This window comes from Gallus gallus, chromosome Z, assembly GCF_016699485.2.
Source record: "Gallus gallus isolate bGalGal1 chromosome Z, bGalGal1.mat.broiler.GRCg7b, whole genome shotgun sequence".
Lineage (NCBI taxonomy): Eukaryota > Metazoa > Chordata > Aves > Galliformes > Phasianidae > Gallus > Gallus gallus.
Genome location: NC_052572.1, coordinates 43,609,382 through 43,633,512, shown reverse-complemented (window position 1 = coordinate 43,633,512; position 24,131 = coordinate 43,609,382). Strand labels below are relative to the sequence as shown.

Here is a 24,131-nt window from a genome sequence, read left to right as displayed (position 1 = left end):
ACAAGGAAGCAGTTACAAATCTTGTTAGCTTGTTCTGCTTCAGTGTAAGTAGTTAAGTGTTTGAAATTTACCGTTGTCCTTACTATTTAGATGAAGTTTGCCAGTATAGCTTCAATTTCATTTCTTATGTTAATAGATGCTGAATCTGGAAAAAAAAAAAAAAAAAAAAAAAAAAAAAAAAAAAAAAAAAAAAAGGAAAGGGGAGAAAGATATGAATTATATCTGAAATGGATGACAAAAACCACGTAGACTGCAATGGCAGTTCACATAGTTCCTTTCATTCATAATATACTTGCTTCATCAAATCTGAAGCCAATTGGAAATTGCATCTTCTTTTCTTTACAACTTGAATTGACTTTATTTCAGAAAATTAATTAGTAATGTTTAACTTAGGTATTAGTTCTACTTTAAATCAACTTAAATCAAAATCCTTGTTTACTTCTGGAGAAAAGTACTTCTAAAAGTACTTCTCCCCCCCTCCCCCCCCCCCCACACGTTGTTGCATTGTCTCTGAGCAGTTCTAGCTAAATTATAGCCTTGGTTTTGGGTTTTTTGTTTGTTTGTTTGTTTTTGTTTTTTTTTTTTGGGGGGGGGGGGGGGGGGGCTGAAGTGCAATTCCTGTGATGTACTGTGTTCTTCACACTAACTTTATGTCATAAGATATGTAGTCTAATGAGAAAATCTTTCAGAGGAAAAAGGTAGTAGATAGCTACTGCTACCAGAACTTGTTCTCAATAAACCTGCCAAGAAGTTTTCATTATTTCCATGGTTTATTTATTTATTTTCCTCCCTGAAAATCTTAATTGCTACATGAGAATGACTTTTTTAAACCCTTCAAATAGATTAACATTAATTATGTTTTGTTTCTGTAATTATCTGCCATAGGAATGGCAACAACTTCTTGTACTACCTCAAATTTTCCCTTACCTTTATTTCCCCAGATTCGTAGTTATCCCTTCATTAAGTTGTTATATGAAAGTGATAGTTCATTTGTAACTTTTAAGTTTCCATGAAATATTTTGTAATTGGATGTTTTACTGTCAAAGTAGTTAAGAAATACACATTAAGTAATTTCATTTTTGAAATCTGTGAAAGGATTTAATTTTCTAATAAATACTGAAGTAGAATTTCTGAATTTCATGTAAGTTAATCAAGTACAGTAAAATAAATAGAAAACAAGAGTGATGTAAAGTAATGCTTGTTTCAACTCCTATAGGTAAGCCTATAAGAAACAGAACTAAGAGGATTCTGATGTATAGGGCAAAATTATGATGTAATATAGAAATATTTTCAGTAGCTGAATTTGCTGCAGTTGTAATTCTGCCCATCAGAAAGTGTTTCATCAGCGGCACTTCATTCATCAGCAGCACTGATAATTTTCAGGATTATATTAAGCAATTTTTTGGCTCTTTTCTTACTCCACCACTCATTCCTAGCTACCTTCTATGAAAAGGCATATGATAGAAGTTTGGTCATGTCCACAGTCACTGGAAGAGTCTCACAAAAAAATTCTGTTGCCTGGTGGACTGCGCACCAGAAAATGTCACTGCGCAATAAATTCATTGCTGCAAGCATACTTTCTGATCCTTCTGTCTTTTAGTTTATAGTGCAAAACATCACTTCAAAATGTTGTCATTTGGGATTTTGAAGTAAGCTTTTTCTGGAAGATAATTATTTGTAAAATAGAATGATTCCAAGGAGACTATGAACTGAGGAGCGTCAGTATGGCATAATTTAAAATCAGGTATTATCTCTGTAATCTTTCCTTAGTTTTCCCATGTGTTTCTTAACAAATGGGGCGATTACCTGTAAGTCCCTTTGGAAAAAAAAAAAAAGAATAATTTTATGCTCCATTGGCTTCTAAAGTGCAGAGGTGTATCTAAATCCTGTAGATAGCATGCCGTATAAAGACAAGCCTAGAGTAATCAAGGAACAACAGAAGTAATACATGAATGCTACTTTTTTAGTTTTTACAAAATCAGATACAGTAAAGTGTTACTGACTTTGGAAATACTTTCTGACTTATCTCAAAGTATAATTATAGCAGCACTTATTTCCAAATAAATATTTAAATGGCCTTTCTACAATAATAAAAACATCTTATGCATGCTTTATTCATATGCATGAATAAAGGAAGTTAAGATTGGAGGGAGCCTGGGCTATAGAGATCATGCCCTGGTGGAGTTCGTGATCTGCAGGAATGCTCTTTAGGGACACCCTTCTGAGAGTGCAAGAGCCCTCAATCCTCCAGTAGAAGAAACTGAGCAGAGGAGGCGGGTGACCAGTCTGGCTGAACAAGGGTCTGCAGCTTAAATTGAGGGAAAAGAGAGAAATGTACAGGAAGTGGAAGCAGGATTGTGTAGCCAGGGAAGAATACAGGGACATTGTCAGTATGTGTAGAGATAAGATCTGGAAAGCCAAGGCACAGATGGAGCTGAACTTGGCAAGGGATGTGAAAAATAACAAGGGGTTCTTCAGGTACATAGGCAGGAGGAGACAGACCAAGGAGAGTGTTCCCTCTCTGATAAATGAGGACAGAGAACTGGCTTCCTCAGAGATGGAAAAAGCTGAGGTGCTCAATAAGTGCATTGCTTTGGTCTTCACTGGTGGTCAGGCTCCTCCTCATGTCTTCCAGGACCCTGAAGATCTAAGTGTGAGTGAGAGGAGTGGATTCCATCCCGCTGTAACAGTGGAAAAAGTCAGAGACCTCCTCATGAAATTGAATGCATATAAGTCTGGATGACGTGCACCTCAGGGTTTTGAGAGAAATGGCTGATGTGGTTGCTGAGCTGCTCTCCATCATATTTGCAAAATCATGGCTGTCTGGTTAAGTCCCTGGTGACTGGAAAAAGGGAAACATTACTCCCATTTTTAAGAAAGGGAGAAAGGATGATCCAGGGAACTACAGGCAGGTGAAGTGTGCCTCAACAGATCATGAAGCAGATCCTCCTGGTTACCGTGTTAAGGCACATATGAGTTAAAGAGGTGATTCAAGTCAGCCAGCAGGCCTGACCAATCTGGTGGCCTTCTGTAGTAGGGTGATGGCATTGGTGGACGGGAGAAGGGCGACAGGTGTCATCTACCTGGACTTCTGCAAAGCCTTTGACATGGTCCCTCACCACATCCTTTTCTTTAAATTGGAGAGGTATGGATTTGAAGGATGGACTATTTGGTGGATTTAGAATTGGTTGGCTGGTCGTAGCCAAAGGGTTGTGATCAGTTGTGTCAGGTTGGAGGCTGCTCACAAGCAGTGTCCCACAGGGGTGAGCCCTGGGACTGTTGCTCTTCAGCATCTTCACCAGTGACATAGAAAAAGGCACTCAGTGCAACCTCAGCAAGTTACAGATGACACCAAGCTGAGCAGTGCAGTCGATTCATTGGAGGGCATGGAAGCCATCCAGAGGGACGTGGACAGACTGGAGAAGTGGACCCATGAAAACCTAATGAGGTTACACAAGGCCAAATGGAAGGTGTTGCAGTTGCACCAGGGCAGTCCCAGTTATTTATACAGGCTAGGTGAAGAACCACTTGAGAGCAGCCCTGTGGAAAAGGACTTGGGGGTCCTGGTGGACAAGAAGCTGGACATGAGCCAGCAGTGTGCACTTGCAGCTTGGAAGGCCAACTATATCCTGGGCTGCATTAAAAGAGGGGTGGCCAGCAGGGAGAGGGAGGTGATTGTCCCCCTCTACTCAGCTCTTGTGAGACCCCATCTGGAATACTGCGTCCAGGCCTGGGGCCCCCAGCACAAAAAAGACGTGAAGCTCTTGGAACAGGTCCAGAGAAGGGCCACTAAGATGACCAGAGGGCTGGAGCACCTCTCCTATGAAGAAAGGTTGAGGGAACTGGGCTCGTTTAGCTTGGAGAAGAGAAGGCTCTGGGGAGACCTCACTGTGCCCTTCCACTACTTGAAGGGAGTGAATAAACAGGAGGGGGAATGGCTGTTTACATGGGTGGATAGTGACAGGACATGGGTGAATGGTTATAAACCAAGACAGGGGAGACCTAGGTTAGATATTAGGGAGAAGTTTTTCACTCAGAGGATGGTGATGCTTTGGAACAGGTTGCTGAAGGATGTTGTGGATACCACATCCCTGGAGGCATTCAAAGACAGGCTGGATGTGGCCCTGGACATCCTGGTCTAGTGGTTGGTGACCCTGCCCATGGCAGGAGTTTTGAACCTAGATGATAATTGTGGTCCTTTTCAACCCAGGCCCATTCTATGATTCTATGATTACATGACTTCAGACATGTTCTTGATCCTGGTTGTTGTATCCAGATTAACACTTCTTGAATCTACTTCTGGTTTTAACCAAGAGTTTAAAACAACTAACTAGAAATGCTACATTTTATAAGCTCACTGAATCAGTTCTTAGCTACAGAGATTTATTTTTTTCACAACTCATTTCATTTTATTGAATATTTTTAGGCATTTCCTCATATCCCATTTGAATCACATAGAAGAGTTATCAAAGCTTCATTTATCTTTATTTTCTATTCATTTTTCAGCTGCTCAGTAATTTGAAAACTAGTGACTTTTTTTCTCTTCATATTTGTTTTCAGCAACAGATTTCAACTATTTCTTGGAGTGGAATAGAAAGAGAAGACTGTTGCCCCAGTTTAGTGACTGTTTTTGAGGCTTTTATAACTGTTTTGGTGTGAATTGAAAGAATTTAGCGAGAAGAGAAACTTCACGGCTGCATTAATTCTTTTATTCTGTTTGAACAGAATATTGCAGATTTCTGATAGAATTTTTAGCCTTTGCAAACTGTAGTTCAGCAAAGAATTCTGGGACTTAGGAGTTAATTCTCTCTCCTATGATGCTTGCATTAGGTATATGATGCTTCCTGTAATATAAACATGCAGTGCTACATTTTGGTCTTTTCAAGAATCCTTCCAGGCTTAGCAGTTTCAGGTAGTTCAAGACAAGGAAGAATCGAGAAAGGAAAGGGAGCAAAAGAAATGAAATTTCTTCTGTGCTTACTGACCACCCATTTTCCAGGGTGTTAGAAGTCCTTTTGTAAAGCATTTAAAAATTAGATTGGACAGAAAATTTTTAATGAAATCTCAAATAAATCATGAAGAACTGAAAGATACGTAACATGCTTATTCCACAGAAATTTGAAAAGATTCATAGGTTACAATGAAACTTCAGTATCCAGCATGCTTCCTACACTTGGAATTATGATTTTGCTAGTCTCTTTTTACTTTTAATTTTACTTCAGTGTACTTTTATCTGATTTTTATGAATCTTTTTTTAGGAAAAAGGAGCATGAAAATAACAGTGAAGTCTTCTAATGCATTCTACCAAAGTGAAATAAAGGACTTTCATCTTACTAGTCCTCAGAGATCATCCAAGAGTCAACATCTCTGGTCTTTGTTGATGGTAAAGAAATATTGATAGCAGAAGATTTTATCCACTCCTGATTCTCTCATCATTATCTAGAAAACTTCAGTTTGTGATCCAATGCAAGTGCAGTCGTGACACTAAAACTTAGTTCTTAATTCCCAATTCTGTTTCAAAATAAAAAATCTTTACATTAATTTCCATCACAGTTGAATCAAACCTGTACTTTTTTTTTTTTAAAGTGGGATCCAATGAATTATATCTGTCTGAATTCAGTGGTAAAAGAGAGTATGATTCAATAAAATTTTAGTGTAGGACAAATCAGTGCTGAGAGCTGATGGAAGACATTTTCTGCTAAGTACTAGTTAACTGCTTAAAGACATGCAGAAAATTCATTAACTAAGTATGCTACAGTGACACTTTGATATCAGCTTGTTCAAGGTGTACCTTATGAATCATAGAATCATAAAATGATGTGGGTTGAAAAGGATCTCAAAGATCATCTAGTTTCAACCCCTCTGCCACGTGCAGGGTCACCAACCACTAGACCAGGCTGCCCAGAGCTTCATCTAGCCTGGCCTTGAGTGCCTCCAGGTATGGGGCATCCACAACCTCCTTAGGCAACCTGATTCAGTGTGTCACCACTTCACACAGAAGTGAGAAGAACTTCTTCCTAATCTCTAACTTAAAGCTCCTGTCCTAGTTTAAAACCACTCTGCCTGAACTTTAATAAAGGTTATTTAAAAAAAAGGTATGAACCATCTTATATATTACTATATTATATATATATATTAATTATATACTAATTTTATAATAATAATATATTACTATATTTATACTATAATAACATTACTATACTTAATATTACTATATTTATATATTACTATATATTTATTATAGTATTATTATACTTATTATTATTATTATTAATATTTTATTATTATTATAGTATTTTATTGTTATTATAGTGTTATTATAATAAATATAAAAAAGTAATAGGGTCTACCTTCTACTGAATAGACACTTTTCTATTTTATCTTAAACTCCTAGTTCTTATCAACTAAGCCAAAGCTACCAAGTAGATCACATTATGAAACATCAGCACAATATCAAACTAGTAGAATTTTGTTGATTTCACTTAGTTTTTGAAACTCAATCTGATATTTTTTATACAACATTTTTATTACTGAAAGATCTTCTGTCTTTGACAATATCCCTTACAATTTTTAAAGAGATTCTTTGAAAACTGTGAATTCTTCACAACTGCACAATATTCACTTTCCATTTCCAAATCAGAGGCTTCAGAGGAGGTAACAATAACATCAGTTCCAAAGCTATAGCACAATGTCTGTTCTACCTAAAAGCACCTAGCACACGCAATGAAATTCAAGAGCTATAAGCATGCTGATGGTAGGACAGATAAAATTCTTATTAGAAATGAATGAATAAATGAATGAAAAATAAATAAATAAATAAATAGAGAAAACAAGTGAGTGCATATACTTGTTAATTTCAGGATTAAGAGAATCTTTATCAAACTGACTCCACATAAAAACAGGCTATAAAATTTTTCATATAGAAAGAATAGGAAGCCTATCATTCATATGTACCTCTAGCTTAGATGTATTTCACAATTTTTTTTAAAAAATCCATCTTTTCTTTCTAATTCTATAAAATGTAAGTATCACTGCTGCTAGGAAATGGTAGCTTATTTCAAAAATAAAATTTCAAGGATAAGATCTTAAACCTAACTTCAGTTGTAATCCTTTGGATCTTGTTATCCTCTTTCAATTAAAGTCTCATGTCATCACTATCCACTATATTTTTGAAGTGCTACTGATCACAAATGGTGATCAAGTCACCTCTCCATTTCTTTATAAAGGCAAAATCCTTTTTGTCTTATTCTCTGATACTCATTTTCCGATCATCACAAAATGATTGTTCTGATTATTTATATATGAAATATATAAATATATAAATATATAAATATATAAATATATAAATATATCTATATATGTAGGCTTACTCTGAACAGGATTTAAACATCTTTCTTGAAGCTACTGGCACAAAAATCAGTAACAGAAATCAGTGCTGTGTGCACAAAGAAAAATTATTCCCAGATTCTTTTTTTTTCATTATTTTCATTTACTGAGAGGTATTTGTCAAAACTTTACTTATGGTGTCATTTTCCTAGAATCATAGAATGTCTTGAGTTGAAAAGGACCTTAAAGATCATCTATTTCCAATCCCCCTGCCATTGGCAGGGTTGCCAACCTCTAGACCAGGGTGCCCAGAACCACATCCAGCTTTGTCTTGAACAATTTTGAAGAAGTCTTCCACAATGCTCTTGAGCATTTCTTCATATTGGGATACTTTCCCTTAGGCGGATGTGGTAATTCCTAACTTCCATGCTACCCAACCTGAAGTTATCTCAGTTTAAGAAAAAATGGGTCCTTGAATTATAAATATATAAATAAACAAATCATATCAGCCTGCAATGGCTACCTGTCACTTTTTAATTATTGTTATTATTTATATGATCCCTAATTATGTAATTTTTATCCTAGTATACAGAACTGAGTAAATAGATCTAGATGTGCAGTGGAATTCCTATGTCACAACCTGAACTAGACCACGAACACATGAGTGCCTGGAGAGAAGGGAGCCTAGATTCACCCCTTTCTCTCTCCCCATCTCAGCGGTGTTTCTGGGAGTGCATATTTAGTCTGAGTCTGTGTGTGGGTTCCCAACTCCTTTTACTTCCTTCTCCCATGCACCATAGTTCAAACTGAAGAGAGCTATGTTCCTCAGCTCACCCTTTTTTTTCCAGTCTATTGCTGAGAGGGGTGAGTTGTTTCCTCTTTCTTTGATAGCTTGTTCTGTGGTGCCAGTGTCTCAAATAAGGGCTGTTATCACCTTTGTTTGCTTTACAAGATGAATAAACTATCACTGAAGTATCCTGTTAACCAAAATTCAGCCTATCATTGAAAATAATCTCATTAGCCAGAGATTTTGAGGTTGACACTGACCAAGTCATTAGTGAAGTTCTACATTTATAATGTACGTATTGAGTTATTCTAATAAAAAACTTAAACATTAACAGTTTGTATGATTAAGAGTTACACAACTATATCATATTAACAGATGTTCTTTATCATAGATTTCTAATTAATATGCCATTTACTCCTTCATTTTTGATGAAAGCTTTAAGCTCAGCTGATCTGAAAACTAACAAGCAGCCGGTAGCTCTGTACTGGACTCAAACCTATTTTTATTAGTCTAGTATTTCTTTATAAATCATTTCCAAATTTTTGTCTATTAAGGTATATTTCAGTTACTAGAAACAGTCACTGCAGTACAAACTATGCTCCAAATAATGCTAGTTACAAGTTTATTAATTACTTAATAATTTATGAATACTAACAGTAAATAAAATCCTACTCTGAGTCAATTAGAATGCATGAGCATACATGAATCATAGACAGCATTATTTTATGGTTTTTTCCCAAAAATTAGGGTGCTACTCAGATCTGATTTCATCATGCATGGTAAACAATTTCTTTACAAATTATGTGTATTAATTGTCCAGACGAAAAAGTACTCATTTGTTCATTTTTGCTGAACGCTCTTCCTTCTTCCATGACTTTTCTTTTTTGGGGGGGGTTGTTTTTTCTAGAGATGACATTAGGTAGGTTGAAATATTATATCAATATAATTGATTATATCGATATATATTGTTATAATTATTATTAATAATCACTGAGTTTAACTCACCCAGTAGCAAAAATGCAAGTAACATGTAATACACATGGGTTTCAATTTGATTCAGTGTGTGTGGCAGATGTGAGAGATGGAGCGAGCACTACACTGAGCCCTTGTCTTGTCCTGGTCTCAGCTGAGGCAGTGTTAATAGCACATAGATGTTTTGGTTGTTGAGTGACAGATGTGCACCAGGGGCAGGGCCATTCAGCAGGGAAGAGCTGTTGCTATGACAGTGGCAGCAGAGGTCAAACTGTACTACTAGATGTTCAAGGCTGCATGTGGCTCATGGGCAGCAGGTTGGACATGCCTGTGTTAGAGTATACCAGATTACATCCACAGGCAAAGAATATTTTCATCTTATCCATCTGCTGGAGATAATATATAATTTGCTTTCAGTTTGGCAGAATGAAAAAAAAAAAAATGTGAAATTTCCACACATAAACAATTGGATACCCATGCAGCCCAACAACCTACTTTGAATAACATTCAACAGATTTCTGTTTGCAACTCCACCTTTTTTACTCAATTACCTTGCTGTGGACTCTTCAAAAAGTCTTTGTGCATGAGTTCAAGGCTTGTTTATTTGGAACTGTTTGTCACAGTAAGCACCTGTTGGAGATAACTACTCTGTCAATGAGCTGGCCATACTACCTCTCCAGTGCTCTTACAACCAAACTCATAATCAGTCTCTCAAATTTCCTCCCACAGTATATTCTATTCCCTCTTGGAGCTAATCAATCTTTGTAACTAAAATAACCCCTTGTTCCACTTCCTTGAATACTCAAACATCCTTTTGCTACATTGGCTACCACCTCCTCAAATTTAATGGCTAGTAAAGAGGTCCCGTAGAGATTAAAAAAAAAAATAGAAAAAAAAAAAGTTCCCTCTAAGCAGGGACTAGGGGCCTTCCTTTTGTAAGAGAAGAGCAAGATTGAGACCAAGTGATGAAACAGAACATCTGTCTATGGAGCCACACAACACACATCCCAGGTTCCTAAAGGATCGGGCTAATGTAGTGACTAAACCACTCTCATCATATTCAAAAAGTTGTGGCTGTTAGGTGAAGTCCTGGTAACTGGAAAAAGGGTAACAGCACTCCAATTTTTAAGGAAGGGGGAAAGAAGATGAAGGAAACTACAAGCTGCTGAGCCTCACCTCTGTGCCTGCGGAGATCATGGAGCAGATTATCCTGGAAGCTATATTAATGCACATGCAAGATGAGGAAGTGATCTGGGACAGTGAGCATGGCTTTACCAAATTCAGATCAAGCCTGATCATTTCGTTAGCCTTCTATGCTAGAGTGACTGAAGCAATGGGCAAAGGAAGAGCAACTGCTGCTGTCTACCTGGACTTCTGCAAAGCCAAAGATATAATCCCACACTACATTCTTAACTCTGAATTGGAGAGAGATGGATTTAAAGAGTTCATCATTCAGTGGATAAAGAATTTGTTGAATGGTCACAGACAAAGTGTTCCAACCAGTAGTCCTATGTCCAGATGGAGGCCAATAATGTATAATATATTCCACGGTTCTGTCCAGATAGCAGTGCTTTTTATCAGTAACATAGACTGTGGGATTGAGTGCACTGTCAACAAGTTTTCTGAAGACACCTAGCTGTATAGTACAGTTGATACAAGAGAAGGTGGATGCCATCCAAAGGGACCTAGACAGGCTTGAAATGTGGGCCCTGGTGAACTGAATCAGGTTCAATGAGGTAAAGTGCAAGATGTTCCATCTGTATCAGGACAGTGCTTGGTATGTGTACAGATTGGGAGAAAAACTTCTTCAGAACTGCCCTGTGAAGAAGGACTTGCAGGTAATGGTGAAACACTTGATGAAAAACTTGGCAGGAGCCAGCATTATACACTTGCAGCCTGGAAGCACAGATGAATTCTGGGCTGTATCAAATAAGGGGTGGCCAGCAGCAAAAAGGAGAAAGAAAGGGGGGGTTGGGGGGGAGAGGAGGAGGGTTGTCTTCCTCTACTCTGCCCTCATGAGGCTCCACTGGAGTACTGCATCCTTTTAGGAGGTCCCCAAAACAAGAATGATGTTGGAGTGGGTCCAGAAGATAACCGTAAACATCATCAAAGGGGCATGTCTCCTGCAAAGAAAGGTTTGGTGAGCTGCAGTTTTTCAGCTTCAAGAGAACATGACTCTGGGAAAGCCTCATTGGTGCCTTCCAGTACTAAAATGGTGCTAAACAAACAAACAAACAAAAAATGAAACAAAACAAAACAAAAAAACCTGGAGACTGACTTTTCACACTGATAGTTATGAGACAAAAGAGGATAGTTTAAAACAAAAATAGTGGAGATTTTAGTCAGATGTAAGGAAAAGAATTTTACTTGTACAGCTTGTCCGGAGAAGTTGTGAACAGCTCATCCCTGGAGACATTCAAGGCCAAGGTGGATGGGGCCCTGGGACCTGATCTAGTGACTGATTTAGTGGCTGGCAAACCCACTCATGGAAGGAGGGGTGAAAGTAAATGATCTTTAAGGTCCCTTCGAACCCAAACCATTCTAAACCATTCTATGACTGCCTTTTTAAAGTAAAAATAAAATAAAATAAAACAAAACAAAATAAAATAAAATAATAAAATAAAATAAAATAAAATAAAATGAAAAATCAACTGAAACTGCCTGTGTGTCTGACACTGCATTTCTACTCTATTTTAAGAAGCACACTGACGTCATGTTATGCCAGGTCAGCCTAATCTGCATGCAAATCAGAAAAATGAAACTGAATCCTTTAAGGTTTCTGTGACCATATTTTGTGCAGTTTAACTCATTTAAACTGAAAAAAAGAGAAAAATAATACACTGTCACATATGCTGGATTTTATTTATGATGGGGTTTTTTTTTTTTTTTTGGTCTCAGTATGGCATTGGCAGACTTTTATTCTTTGGAATATGGAATTTTCAACGATGTTAACTCTCAACCAGTCTTGTTAGCACAAAGAAGGAACCAGAAACAGCTGTATCAGGTAGTAGAATTGCATAGTTACATCCACGCTGACTAAAGATAAGAGGAATAATCCAATAGTAATGCTATTTTACCTTTGTATATTCTGTCTGCAAGGACTTTTGCTGTCAAGAGGCAGCTGGTGGGGGGGAGGGATAGCACTGCCATCACAAATACCCCATAACAAGGAGGAAGCCAACAAGAGATGCCTGGAGATTGCAGACCTCGTAAGACTAGCTGAGGACAAGTCAGTAGAGCCAGGATTGGTAGTGGCTACACACGCACATTCAAAGGAAATCCTAGGGAGCTTGAGTAACCAGGATGGGCAATTTGGAAGCAGCAGTAATGGGGTGGTACAGCAGTTAGGGCATGTAGTTTGCATGGCATGGACAGAAGAGATTCTGTTTTTTCTCCTTTAAAATCAGTAGGAAGCAGCCTTCTATTGAAACAAATACAGTGATCGCCCATTACAAAGGCTGAGCATAAGGCAGAAATCCAGACAGGGGCAACAACTTCCCCATACAGTAGCATACATCTCTGGGACAGTGAAAGAGCTGCCAAGACCTTCAGCTTGTTACATATTCTTGAAAAAGCTGGGCTTTTTCAGTGTGAAGAAGAGACAGCTTCACAGAGACCTCTTAGTGGCCTTTCAGTATTCAAAGATTAAAAAAGGATGGTGACTGACTTTTTTCTTGGTCTCATGGTGACAGGACAAGAGGAAACAGTTCTAAACTAAAAGAAGAGAGATATAGGCTAAAGGTTAGGAAGAAATATTTTACTAAGAGTGTGTTGTGGCACTGGAACAGGCTATCCAGAGAAGTTACAAACACCTTATGCCAGGTTGGATAAGGTCCTGGGTAGCCTGATCTATTGGGTGGGACCCCTGCCCATGGCAGAGGGTTGGAATTAGATAATCATTGAAGTTGCTTACAGTCCAAGTCATTCTGTGATTCAAAAATTATTTGAACATTAGTAGATGTATCTCTGTTTTCTATTTTAAATGTCCCGTACTCACTTCATGTAGTTCTAGTTTATTTCTAATTCTCAAAACACTCAATAACATTACTAATGTACTAAAAAAGGTTTTGGTCTCATAAAACTAAGCTGAGACTTTGTAGCACTCAGTTATTAAGCATTCACAGGTAATAATATTATCATATGAAGTAATTTTAATTGAAAATATAGTAGAAAGCAAAGTGATAATGTAGATACTGGGCTAGTTACAAAACACACTTCCTGCGGTTCATTTTTATTTAAATTCTCCTGAAAGTGCATATTTTTAATATTTTTCTGTAAATGTTGCAAATAACTTGTCCTTCTTATGGGGCTCTCTCTCTCCCCCCCCCCCCCCCCCCCCCCCCCCCCCCTTTTTTTTCTGTGGTTACCTAATGGGAAGAAAACCATGTTCAATTTGAGTAATCTCATTGTTCAGACAAAAAAAAAAAAAAAAAAGATTTTATACTGGCATGTAGTTTATCATACCTAGATTTCCTTTACTGCATTACAGTTTAATATAGATTTCAAACCTTTTGTTAATGTTCTTGCACTGGTAGATGAAAAGGTTTCTTATCAGAAGGCCTAAGGTTTTGGCAGTTCTAAGAGGCTGAGTAGGCTAAGATATCAAACATTTGACCACAGTAAGATATCTAAAGCTGAAACACTAGTATAAATAAACAATTTTCTTAATGCTGTATCTTCAGAATATGTAAATACCATTAACTTATACTGAAAAATCTATGCACTTGGTTATCTCCCATTATGGCCCTGTTTTCAGTTCTTTGCTCATTCCTCTTGCTTTTTTACCATCTTGCAAACTAAGAAGTCATTTTAAAATATTTTTACAGTTAGTTTTAATCTAGGTAATAAACTGGAATAATGGCTATACAGAAAGAGACACAGATAATTTATACTATTCACTTCCAATTAAATGTGTATCTAAGATGTATGATATTCAACACGTGAATCTTTTTGATTCATTTCACATGAGAGTACCTACAACCTGTAAGTTCATCTTAGTTCTAGAAATACAGTGGTTAGCTCAGAATATATGAGTCTTTTCCTTATTTCTATACCAGGTTTACATTAGGCTGAAAAAAAAGTCAGTGCAAGGAGACATCCTAACTTTCCCGTCACACATCTCATTCAATCATCTTGATGATCTTAGAGGTCTTTTCCAACCCTAATGATTGTGATTCAATTCAAAGTACACCAGTAAATGAATGAAATTAAGCCAAATTTTCCACTCTGATACAGTCCAACAAGACATGCAGTATGAATAAATGACAGATATTATAAAAGTCCATAAAAACTTTCCTATAAATTCAAAATGGTAAAATCCTCTAAGTGTCATACACTGTGAATGGCAGTGGAAATTCTGTTCCAAATAATTGTCCAAGACTGTTAAGAGGGAAAAAAAGTTGAGTGCTTAAGAAATATTTTACTATACACAGATAGTATTGTCATAGACATAGGCCCAGAAGCATTGGAAAGATTTTAATATTTTTTATGTTATGTATTCTCTTCTTTCTATTATCTACAGACTAATTCCATTCTTAACTCAATTATATGTTTGAATATATATATTCAATATGAATATATTGAACATATATGTTTGAATAACAGAAGATTAACAGCTAAATATTAAAGTTATATTTTGAATCAAAATCTGTTTGTATTCATCTGGGCATGGAATTGTGCTATAATAGAACTGTATAGAAAAAAAATCAAATGTTTTATTATAAATAAGAATTCTACATTTCTTATACAGGTAGCAATATACAGAAAAAAAGTTAATGGAATTTTTTCTTATTACTATTTTGTATCATAGTTCACTGAAAAATTATGCAGAGTCATAGAAGCAAAGAATGGCCTGGGTTGAAAAGGACCACAATTATCATCTAGGTTCAAAACTCCTGCCATGGGCAGGGTCACCAACCACTAGACCAGGATGTCCAGGGCCACATCCAGCCTGTCTTTGAATGCCTCCAGGGATGTGGTATCCACAACATCCTTCAGCAACCTGTTCCAAAGCATCACCATCCTCTGAGTGAAAAACTTCTCCCTAATATCTAACCTAGGTCTCCCCTGTCTTGGTTTATAACCATTCACCCATGTCCTGTCACTATCCACCCATGTAAACAGCCATTCCCCCTCCTGTTTATACACTCCCTTCAAGTAGTGGAAGGGCACAGTGAGGTCTCCCCAGAGCCTTCTCTTCTCCAAGCTAAACGAGCCCAGTTCCCTCAACCTTTCTTCATAGGAGAGGTGCTCCGGCCCTCTGGTCGTCTTAGTGGCCCTTCTCTGGACCTGTTCCAAGAGCTTCACGTCTTTTTTGTGCTGGGGGCCCCAGGCCTGGACGCAGTATTCCAGATGGGGTCTCACAAGAGCTGAGTAGAGGGGGACAATCACCTCCCTCTCCCTGCTGGCCACCCCTCTTTTAATGCAGCCCAGGATATAGTTGGCCTTCCAAGCTGCAAGTGCACACTGCTGGCTCATGTCCAGCTTCTTGTCCACCAGGACCCCCAAGTCCTTTTCCACAGGGCTGCTCTCAAGTGGTTCTTCACCTAGCCTGTATAAATAACTGGGACTGCCCTGGTTCAACTGCAACACCTTCCACTTCAATGGCTGGATGTATAATTACTCAAGCTATAGATCTGTTTGTGATATATTTCTCGCTTCTCTTTAATGATTGTTGTGTAAAAGCATAAAAAGAAATATTGCATTATAATATATTGAAATGCTCATGCATCTTCCTAATAAAATTTGAAATTTATGTACATTATAATTAACATAAATAACATGTAAGTGCTTAATGAGTTTTTTTCTGGGAATATCTCAAAGCAATGCTTTTTTAATTTGTACATAAGGAGGAATAATGTGGAAACATTGAAAGCAGACATAAATAATATGAAGGCCTCCTGTAGAAATTGTTATTGTAAAATTATTTTCTTCTGAATTAAAAATTCTTACCTAATCATGAAGATTTTGGCAGGCCCAAAATTGTCTTAAAAATAGTATGTTCATCAAATACTCAAGTATTTGATAGTTCTTGTATGTATCTATCATACCATTTTTTCCTGGTAATTTTTTTTTATAACGTTACTCCTTACCAGAATAGAAAAGTTGAAAATTTGAGCCATGTGCGAGAGAAGGTGTATTCCAGATCATATACAGAAATGTAAATGGAAAATTGCTATTTTCTCTTCTTAATTTTTATCTTGTTAAACAGTTTTAAAATATAGATTTTGACAGGAAAAGAGTTCAGTGTCTCTTGAAGTTCTCCTTAGAAACAACAATGTAAGTAGTTCTCTCTGTGAAATACAATAGCATTATATACTTTCTCTTTTATATATGTCTCTTTGTTAGCATATAAAGAAATATTTCACTGATAACATATTTTTCTAAGATTCATCATTGCAATATATTTGATTGTAAAATGAAATCTTGCTCCTTTTTTTTTCCTTCTGTGCCTACCAATTGGACAATTTCTCCCAAGCATCACAGCCTCTTTCCCATTATAACTCTAATCTGTGGGTAATGAGGTGAAAAATGAGCTTGCCTCTAGAGATTACATGGTAGTTATAAAATTTTGCAGTGTCCGTTATTGAAGGCTAGATCAGGAAACACACTTTTCAAAGAATTTATTTATTTATTTATTTTACTTGTTTCTTTTATATAAATCTGTCATCCTGACTTTGTTTGAAGGGTGATATATCACCCTTATCAAGACCACATGGTCTTTTCCTTGTTGAGACTGGATGTTACTGATTAGATCTGGGAGAACTTCTGACCATAGAAATCATGGTCAGTATCATGCCTCCTCTTTAGAAAGAGTTTTGCTTACAGAAACAAATGAACCGATTTGAAAAAATAACAGATTTGAAAGTGTTTTAGAAGTCCATGGAGACATTTGTGTAAAAGGAATTGTGCTAATACATACGTATCTGTAATTATTCAGCAGAAAGGCTCAGTTATCTCTGAGTCAGGAAAAGATGTTTTAAATCATATTCCTTTTTACATTGAGAATGTGGTAGACAAACAGGAGACTTTGTAGAAGCACTCACCTCTGAGTTGTCACTTATCAATTGCATCCACACAGTGTTTGTCCTGAAAAGAACTGTTTCATAAAGACAAAAAGTTTACATTTCCCTGCATTTTGTAATCAACAGATGCCAGCGCAGTGCAGCTAGAGAAAGACTTGCTTACACGTCTAGTGCTTTAAATTTAGTCTTCTTTCAGCTAAAACTAGAACAGTAGTTGATTATAAATTTATATTTTGCAAATTTAAATGGAGAATGAACACATGGCCTATATAGTAATTGAGCTGAAGAGGCATTTGACATCCATATTATTGATTAGCATCTGCTTCCTTATGCACTATTGATTTTAAGCTGAAGTGAAGTCTTCTTTTGCCTGAAACAATCAGGTGTCCTTCTGTATGGGGTAAGGACTTGCATGCTAATAACTGTACAATAATGATTTTGTGCTTGATCTTTACCAAGTGCAAAACATTAGAAAAGCAAGATATTTTCTTTTTAGACATTCTTACAAAGCTTAACATTGAAGAGATGATTTTTGCTTTTCTTTTCATGTCTAAAAGAAATAAAGAGCATGTGTTGGGTTTGTAGTTTCATGCTATTCAAATAAAAGCAGGGCTAAAAGTTTTCTGTACATACCCATAGAAATCGTAGTGGGGGAGCTGTGAACTGGTTATACATGTATCTCAGAAGTTAGCTTAGAAATGTACAGACAGTTGAAGAACACAGTAAGTTATACCCTAGTAGCCTCATGAAAAAAAACAACTGCTGTACTAACTTCAGTTATGTTTACATATACTAGAGAAATGGGAGATATTTTGAGATGTTCTTCTCTCGGATATAGATTTCACTCATATTTTACTAGAGTTTTCTTTCCTTTTGATTTGAATAAGTGGGTAATTACTGCATTAATGAGAACTTTGTTTTGTTTTTCACTGACAGATAATTGTGATGATCCGTTGGTGTCTACTTTGCCTCAGTCATCATTTAGCAGTTCATCAGAGCTGTCTAGCAGTCACAGCCCTGGATTTGCAAAACTTAATCGAAGAGAGGGTGAGTGCACTTTATTGATTCCTTGATTCTTTCTTTCTTTTTTTTTTTTTTTTTTTCTCCTTTAAATAAATTCTTTAATGCATTTTCTTACCTCTGCACAATGCTGAATATTCTGGGTTGTTGGGGCTGGAGAGACACATTTGTTATCATTTGTTATTTTAAAGATGAATGAAAACATAACATATTCTCAAATAATTCACCTTACTACAGACAATTGGTCTTCTTTGTGGTAAAATTCCAAGTGTGAAGGTTTCTGTGATTCATTGTAAAGGATTCTTCCCGACTGAATCTGAGAACCTCATGTGATTTTCCAGCATCAGCTGTAGATAGCATTGGGCATATATTTGTGCCTATTCCAAGAATAACTTTTAAAATTAATTTTGTTTCTTAGCAAGAAAAAACAAAACAACAACAAAGAAAAAAAAATATAAATTTCTGTTAGCTTAGAAATAGAGGAAATGCAAAGACATGAGTGTCATTGCATGATACTCTGTAAGGACATATGGGAAAATGTAGATAACAGTTAGAAAACAGAACTAAATACTCAGAAAAAGTGCTTCTCTTTTTCTTTTTCCCTTGAAATTTAAAATCTTGATTACTGTATTTTCAGTAAAGAAAAGGAAACTTGACTTAAGTTATCATTTTTATTATGTTCATATTCTGAAAGCTCAATACCACTTCTAATTTTGTTTGATTTAGTAATTAAATAAAATTTTTCATAGTTCTGATCAGTTTTGGAATACTTTCTTCTTTTCTTAAATGCTCTTAAAGTTTGACAGCATTATTTTTTGTTTGTTTGTTTATGTAGCCGTTATGCAGCTGAAAACCTTAAACCTTGAGCGTTTATCATAGAAGATCCATACTGCATGGCAGTATGTTTTTGGCCAAAAAAAAAAAAAAAAAAGAATAACCCAAACAAACAATAAAGCCTTTTCTGATATACCTAAAAATAGTATTTTGTTTTAGAATTGTGACCAAACACCTAGCCTCCAGGTCGAAATTAAACAGTTTAGATATACAAGAGAATGTGTTATCATTTCAAATAGTTTTTACCTGATGTTTGCAAGCTGTGATTCAGAGTGTAGATTAATTTAAGGAAATCATGAAGCTCAAACTTTCCACCTATCAGTAAATAGAACATGAGCAAAAGGTGTAGAACTACTATTCTGGCTTTTCTAAGAAGGAGCTGCTGGAAACATTGATTCTGTTTAATGAGGGAACAAGAAAGAAATTGTTTGGACAATGAGAACTGTACTGGTTCTTCAGGGCTTTTCAAACAAATCTGGTAACTCACATACATAACTATTTTGTACCTATATAAAATTGATAAACATGTAAGTACCTTAACTTATAATAGTGCTTCGCACTGACAAAAACATTTCCGATCTTGTATCCCCATGATTTACTGGAATATTTGCTATGTATGTTAGATAGAAACTTGCTAGTGAAGAAAAATCCTATTTCATTATCCCAGTGTACAAATTTTGTAAGTGTGAACTTCTGTTTTGAATGAAGTTGTGATGTTAAATATATTATATATCTCGTAAATTGAATTATTTTAATTTGAAGTAACATATGCTCCAAAAATCTTACCTAACGTTTGAGTTCTCATTAAATGGTACATTGGACTTTTTAAAATGCATATGTGAAAACTTTTTCAAATTTGACTCTTTTCATATACTGTGAAGTTGTTTGGCCATGTTGATATATAATTATTTTACAATTGTCTTTTCTTTCACATTGCAACCTAACACATGCAAATATTTAAAAATACTCATAGTTTTACCTTTGACTTCCTTCCATCTTATCCAGAGGCAAAGCAGTGAGTTGCTTATAAGATTGCTAAGTCTGTCTCTGCCTTCTGTTTTTTAATGTACCTCAGGGTCACAGTATTCAACAGGGTACAGATCAGAACGCTTTATTCATGTGGCATTTTCAAACATTTTCTTGTCATAGTAACATGACCATAATTTCTGGTTAGGTACCTTTTGGTTCAGACAGAGATAACTCAGTAAAACTGTGTCAATAGGGTGAGATTAAAAATTTCTTCAGTCTTCAATAAATTGATCTTAAAGGAATACTCTCAACTTTCATTTTCTTTTTAAATTAAAGGTAGACACTCTGTACTTGATATGAAGGGATTATTTTTTCTACTGAATATATATTTAATGTATATATATATATATTGTGAATTTTCAAAGTACAATCTGACTATGTTTGCTGATATATTTACATGAAAGTTATATTTGGGTAGAACATAGCAAGTGATTGTATATATAAATTTATTAAAAAATAGGTTTAGTCACTCAAGAAATGACTGTTAAATTTAGACCACAAGAGAGATCTATTGTAAGAGAATAGGACTGAGATTGATATAATGTCAGTAATGTAACAGAAGCAATAGCATATTGTTACAGTTTTAAAATATATTTTAACTGATAACTTAATTGCAGATGGAGTTGTATTTAACGTAAGGCAATTGACTACTTTGAATAAAAACAAATAATTACTTCAGACAAAGTTAATAATCGGTCGGGGGTGATTCTGACCCTCTAACATTCAGTTTAGGCAATCAAATTACCCCAGTTCAATAATATAATTAGTTCTTACATTTCCAAAGTTAGAGAAAATTGAACACAATTCAGACAGAAAAAAACTACAGTGTTTATACACAGATTATTTAGAATTGAGCCATCACAATTAATCAGTAAAGAAATAAATCAAATATTTGTATAAACATAGTCTGTTTCAATAGCCAAAAAAAGAATGAAAATTACCAAGAAGTTTATAAGGAAATGCAGAATGATGTGGTTAAGCTCTCAGATCTGCACAAGTCTTTAATAAGACAAGTGGGATCAGAAGTATTTAAAGTTGTATGTTTGTATGTTTGTCTTCTTTTCTCATAAAATAGATGAAATGTATTCTTCTTTGAAACATACTCTTTATAGGTACAAGCTAGGCATCCAAATAATGGCCAGTACTCAGAGCATGCCTATCATCACTAGTAACTGAAACCTTGAGTATGAGCATTTACCCTGGGCTACCAGAGTCTATCTGCACACTTTGCCAGTAATTTTCATAGTGAATTTTCATGCTCCATCTGCAAATGCAGAAGGTTTCTTGAGATATCATTTACCAATGACAGTTTTTGAAAGAAGCTACTGACAAAAAGGGAGAAGGTTGTGTCATTACTGAGATCAGTGTTGCTGTAATCTGTTCTTAACAGCAGAATGATGAATATAACACTATAGTTTGTTGTAAGTACATGAAGTTCTTTCATTCTTTATTCCTCTGAGATCAGTGGAAAATATTTATTAATAAGGCCCTTCATCCAAGAACTTAGGTTGCATCTGAATTAATAATCTTTTACCTTTTATAGCTTATATTCAGAAGACTGATTTCTGACAAGTATACTGCCTATCTTGGCAACTAAGTGAGCTGGATAGAGATTTGGCTATGATTGTCATGCCCCATATTCACTGACTTACTGTGGTTTAGAATTTATCAGAAGAAAATCGAATGTCTGACTTGCAGTTTTCTTTCTCCCTGAAGTAGGAAGAAGCCTTTTTTTTTTCATTAATATTCAGTCTACAATTTTACTGAGTATTTAAGATTACATTTAGCCCCATTTTTTTTTCCAAACACTGAAGTTTAATCACTTTTTAATAACTTGCACTGGGTACATCAAAATTGACAAATGAAATATCAGCAGTTTGAAAAAGAAAAAATTCTCATGTAATTAGGAAAATGTTAATTACCAGCAAATGCATTTTTTTTTCTTTAATTTTTCACACTGAAAATTAAAATAAAAGAGCACACAACTTCAAAAACGTAATAGCAGGTAGAATAGTTACTAAAAGGTAATTAAAATGAGATCATCAATTTCATTAGTATGCAAAAAAAAAATCTATTATTGCTTTATTATAGACAATAAGAAAATGAAGCTTGAATGAAAAAGATCTAATCTGAAGGTGATGCTGTACTTTAATGCTTCTTCTTTAATAATACAATAGGACATATAATTGATTCTGCTAACACTGTGGCTTAGATTTTTATGACTAACTGGATTTGAGTAGATGTGTACAAAAAAAGCAAAAATGACTCTAAATTTAAACTGAGTAAAATAAGCAATTCCTGCACTGTTTAATGCATAAAAGATTAGAAGATGCGTAAAATATTGTTATTGAAAGTCCTGTGAATGTATCATCTAGCTTCTGAGGCAGAAATTGTGGAATATTATTTATAATATTAATTATTACATTAATATAAATAATTAAATTGGTTTAAATACCATTGAATAGTTTCACTCTTCCTATAAAAAATGTTATTAACACTTGTTTTAAAATACACAACGTTAACTTCTGGGGGCATATGAAGCTATGTATCATAGAATTATAGAATCAAAGAATGGCCTGGGTTGAAAAGGACCACAATTATGCCAGGTTGGATAAGGTCCTGGGTAGCCTGATCTATTGAGTGGGACCCCTGCCCATGGCAGAGGGTTGGAATTAGATAATCATTGAAGTTGCTTACAGTCCAAGTCATTCTGTGATTCAAAAATTATTTGAACATTAGTAGATGTATCTCTGTTTTCTATTTTAAATGTCCCGTACTCACTTCATGTAGTTCTAGTTTATTTCTAATTCTCAAAACACTCAATAACATTACTAATGTACTAAAAAAGGTTTTGGTCTCATAAAACTAAGCTGAGACTTTGTAGCACTCAGTTATTAAGCATTCACAGGTAATAATATTATCATATGAAGTAATTTTAATTGAAAATATAGTAGAAAGCAAAGTGATAATGTAGATACTGGGCTAGTTACAAAACACACTTCCTGCGGTTCATTTTTATTTAAATTCTCCTGAAAGTGCATATTTTTAATATTTTTCTGTAAATGTTGCAAATAACTTGTCCTTCTTATGGGGCTCTCTCTCTCTCCCCACCCCCCCCCCCCCCCCCCCTTTTATTTCTGTGGTTACCTAATGGGAAGATAACCATGTTCAATTTGAGTAATCTCATTGTTCAGACAAAAAAAAAAAAAAAAAAGATTTTATACTGGCATGTAGTTTATCATACCTAGATTTCCTTTACTGCATTACAGTTTAATATAGATTTCAAACCTTTTGTTATTGTTCTTGCACTGGTAGATGAAAAGGTTTCTTATCAGAAGGCCTAAGGTTTTGGCAGTTCTAAGAGGCTGAGTAGGCTAAGATATCAAACATTTGACCACAGTAAGATATCTAAAGCTGAAACACTAGTATAAATAAACAATTTTCTTAATGCTGTATCTTCAGAATATGTAAATACCATTAACTTATACTGAAAAATCTATGCACTTGGTTATCTCCCATTATGGCCCTGTTTTCAGTTCTTTGCTCATTCCTCTTGCTTTTTTACCATCTTGCAAACTAAGAAGTCATTTTAAAATATTTTTACAGTTAGTTTTAATCTAGGTAATAAACTGGAATAATGGCTATACAGAAAGAGACACAGATAATTTATACTATTCACTTCCAATTAAATGTGTATCTAAGATGTATGATATTCAACACGTGAATCTTTTTGATTCATTTCACATGAGAGTACCTACAACCTGTAAGTTCATCTTAGTTCTAGAAATACAGTGGTTAGCTCAGAATATATGAGTCTTTTCCTTATTTCTATACCAGGTTTACATTAGGCTGAAAAAAAAGTCAGTGCAAGGAGACATCCTAACTTTCCCGTCACACATCTCATTCAATCATCTTGATGATCTTAGAGGTCTTTTCCAACCCTAATGATTGTGATTCAATTCAAAGTACACCAGTAAATGAATGAAATTAAGCCAAATTTTCCACTCTGATACAGTCCAACAAGACATGCAGTATGAATAAATGACAGATATTATAAAAGTCCATAAAAACTTTCCTATAAATTCAAAATGGTAAAATCCTCTAAGTGTCATACACTGTGAATGGCAGTGGAAATTCTG

General features: G+C 35.4%; 1 protein-coding gene across 1 annotated transcript in view; it reads left to right on the top strand.

Moving 5' to 3' along the window:
* Nucleotides 1-24,131, top strand: part of CNTNAP4 (contactin associated protein 4) — a 221,285-nt gene that overhangs the window by 32,949 nt on the left and 164,205 nt on the right. Inside the window, exon 2 of the mRNA XM_428089.8 lies at nucleotides 18,046-18,156. Coding sequence (XP_428089.5) covers nucleotides 18,046-18,156 — 111 coding nt within the window. The remainder of the gene's footprint in view (nucleotides 1-18,045; nucleotides 18,157-24,131) is intronic.